Genomic DNA, 3,814 nt, shown 5'->3' with positions numbered 1-3,814 from the left:
GCAAGCTGCTGAGGAACTGTATGAGAAAGAACTGACCCCACTAGCAGAAGAAATATTAAAGTAATGAATAGAATAGAAATTATTGACTTGAGTTTAAGATGGCTGTCTCCTATGTGAATACATAGGGAGTTGGTATAGGATGGATATAGAGGATACAAACCTCATATTTTTAATGGATGGTGTCACCAGTCATCCCAGATATTATTGTATATGTTTATTCTGTTGTGTTGGTATAATAAAACCAACAAAGTATAGCTCTACTCTTCTCATTCTAGGGAGGGAGGTTGTGTTGGTGATGCTAGTATTAGGAAGATAGCATATTTTGATGGAGCTAAAGACCCTTCGCTCTTTAAGGGAAATGTAAGAATTATGTATCTGCCATTATGTAATGATAAAGTAGAGACTACACTATACAGGCACCTACACAGACAACACACTCACACACCACTTGAGTATGCTTATAATAACAGAATCTATAGTCTACACAATGTTCTTTTTTCCCTCTCCTTGTCCTCCTCTTTCTTTATAGAAGCGTGACAAGACTCGTGTAGTTACTTACAGGTGCCCCAGTAACTGTGCAGTTCAAGTGAGCCATATTTATGCCCTTGTCACAACTGTGCATCATATGCTGTTTATATCAGGTGTACAATTATATAGAGAAGACAGCTCGGGTTGTGTTTGGTCCTGATCTTGTAGTGCTGGATCCACATGAGAACTTTATTGTCCTCAGTTTGAGTGGTGAGGGAGAGAGGGGGAGGGAGAGGGGACAGCTAGGGGAGGGTGTCTCTTTATTGTTATTTTCAGCTGGTAAACCAAAGAAGGAGAATGCTCTGAAGACTATTTGCCTCATGCTTGGTCCTGACTTTATATCTGACCATATTACAGTAAGTGCTCCCTCTTAGCATTTACGTGTTTATTGCTACACTGATGTCCTCTTGTTGGTTTTGCAAATGATTAGCCTTTTCAGTCATGTTGTATTTTTCTTCAATCCTAAACTAGGGATATCACATGCCTGCACTTCTCAAATGTAAATTTACTGATCATTATTTTAGATTTAATAAAATTACACATTAAAATCACCATTAAGTATTTATGAAAAGTGTAGTATTCACTTTACAAGAATCACATTGAAATATATATAATATCTTACAAAACATTGTCACTGTCATGGATCTGGAGCTGCAGTCTGACCGGTGGTTTTCTGAGCAGCTGATGTTGGTCCGTGGTACTGGTGCAGAGTCTCCTGTTCAGTGATTACTCCAGTTACCAAGCAGCTTTTCTCCACTTGATCTATTGCTCTAGCAGCTACTCCAGTTACTAAGGAGCTACGCTCTGGGCCTCCCGCTGCAATGATCGGTTCGCTTGAGTATAAAGACGAACAGTCTTCATTATCAACCTCTTCAGTTTGGTGAGAGAGGGAGCAGGTAGTAGTGGTTAAGTGATAGGAGGTGAAGCAAGGCAGCGGTCTCTCCATTTCTCACTTGACCTAAATAAATATCTGTTACAGTACTTGCACAGCCGTAGAACTTGCAGATAAGTCTTCTCCGACTCTGTATTAATCTACGTGCAAAAATAGTTATTTTCTGCTTTTGGCTTGGCTAAGCGAGAGCACCATCACTCACGATCAACTGCTCACTGCTCAGAACATAGCTATTCCACTGCTATTTATACCGGAACGGGGGCTGAGATATGGCGCCATGGCCTACATGGACAGTACTGACCAATCAGAATCGGTACGTACATCCGCAAATATCTACGTAGTGGAACGCCCACGCACCTGGCATTTTTCTTGCCTAGTAACTAGGATAGGATCATAGGATAGTGAATGCATTGTTCCTGAGTTGTTTTTCTTTTTACCTATAGGTAGAAACATCAGATCATGCTCGTCTTAAGATTGCTGTATCAATGAACAATGAATTCAGAGTAAGGACACACATGAACCATGAACTATAGTTTTTATTCCTTCTGTTCTCTCCTTCCCTCTCTTTCCTTCTCCCCCTCCCTCTCCTCCTCTTAAGATTGAGAGAGGTAACCCAGAGAGTGAGGCTATGCTGTTTAGTGTTCCAGACTTCATTGGATTTGCTTGTAGAGAAGTTGGTGAGTCAGGCCCATACATATTGTGCTGTTGTGTATACTGTGTAGTGTATAGACTGATACCTAAGGCCCATAGGTAGGGAGGTGATTGGGGTGCCAGCTTGTCAAATCCTTTTTGTGCCAGGTTTTGATATTCATTATCCAAATAGCCTTGATCAACATAATAAAAGAAATGTATTTGTATTTTTTAATTAAATGCCTTTTGTATGTCATCAAGCTGTGTGTCTCCCTCTTATTTTTCACAGCTAGTAAAGTGAGAGGGAAGGTTGCTTCTATACCATTTGAACAGTTCCACAAGCATTCAGCCGATATTATAACTGCTGCTGTGTTTGGTAAGAATGCTGATGGAGAAGTTAATAAAGAAGTGATATTTACTGCTAATAACCTGGTGAGTTGATGTAAATATTTTGAACTTAGTAATTCACATCCATAAGTTTGCTCTAACTGATGATACATACATGTATGACTTGTTGTATTAACTAGTACAGTATGCCAATTGGGAAAGTTATGTCTGCATAATGATATTCATTACCATGTTTGTCACATCTGTCCTATTAGAAGCCTAAAGCCCTCTCAAAGTGTAATGCTCTCACTCTTTCTTCTCTTTTCTTTATTTGATTTAATTCCTCTACCTATAAAAGATTATAAATATGAAATACATGTATATAGCTACTTTGCTATAATCACCAAAGCTTGACCCCACAAAAATATTCATCTTTATAGAATTTGCTTTGCTCCTACTTGTATAGTGGCTTATGATTACCATTATATAATTGTATTGTGTGTAGGTTATGAATTAGTTGCACAATGAAATCACACATATAGGAGATCTAATCAACCATGAATATGATTATAGTACACTTGTGCCACTTGTGTGCTGAGTACACAACACTAACACAAATAACATTTTCATACTGGAGGAGGTCTAAATTCATACAATGACATCCTTATAGTCATTATTAATTGTGTCTACAACATGATACAATGACATCTTTGTATCTGTAGCCTGTAGTTACAGTAAAAGTAAGGAAATTTGCCTTACTTAGCACTAAGCATAGTTTCATCATATCTAACTCCTACAACAGCTTTACAATACTGAAGACTATAGCAAAGCATTATCTACATTATAGATTGCACTGGATCTGGAAGACATTGCTTTATCCATGCATGTTTGTATCACTTTTGAAAATTTAGCTAGCTCCTATGATGTAATTTATTGACTAACTTAATATGAGGATCATGTCAAGGCATTCCTCTTTAATTTTATAGTGTATGCCTCTTGGCCTGCAAATTTAATCAGTGTATATAATTGTATTGTGTAGGTGATCACTAATATTGATATTCAAAGTATTGAACCAATTGATCATCATATGAGAGACTCTTTATCTAAATCTGTGCAAATGGCAATTGAGATATCTACCAAGTGAGTCCACACTTCATCTACAATTTATATATACAGTATATGTGTAATGTTATCCACTCTACCAGCCCTGTTATGGTTTTGGGCCTGTCCTTAACCTGGGAATGATACAAATGAAATATCTGAAATATTGTTCTCTTCAGAGTGGATTGTTATTATACAATGATGTGTCTCCTGGTTATGATAGTGACCAGCCACTATCATAACCAGGAGACTTGGTCAGTGACCAATTATTAACTCAACTGCCAATGAATAACATTTTTTATTAACTAACTAGACGAATGTAAAACATTAAAGGGG

At 37.6% G+C, this 3,814-nt stretch overlaps 1 protein-coding gene across 1 annotated transcript; it reads left to right on the top strand.

Moving 5' to 3' along the window:
- The first annotated feature begins 6 nt into the window (after positions 1-6).
- LOC109590761 (major vault protein alpha-like) lies at positions 7-3,546 on the top strand. The gene is made up of 9 exons (XM_020006635.1): positions 7-60; positions 276-360; positions 530-586; positions 642-738; positions 805-884; positions 1,864-1,923; positions 2,019-2,097; positions 2,340-2,482; positions 3,417-3,546. Exons 5-9 carry the CDS (start codon positions 849-851, stop codon positions 3,519-3,521), a joined length of 423 nt encoding a protein of 140 aa, XP_019862194.1. The 5' UTR covers positions 7-60; positions 276-360; positions 530-586; positions 642-738; positions 805-848; the 3' UTR covers positions 3,522-3,546.
- Positions 3,547-3,814: the final 268 nt, after the last annotated feature.

Source organism: Amphimedon queenslandica, unplaced genomic scaffold (genome assembly GCF_000090795.2).
Source record: "Amphimedon queenslandica unplaced genomic scaffold, v1.1 AMPQUscaffold_9518_Cont18416, whole genome shotgun sequence".
Taxonomy (NCBI): domain Eukaryota; kingdom Metazoa; phylum Porifera; class Demospongiae; order Haplosclerida; family Niphatidae; genus Amphimedon; species Amphimedon queenslandica.
The sequence above is the reverse complement of the archived record's forward strand: the minus strand, read 5'-3'. Positions and strand labels throughout refer to the sequence as shown.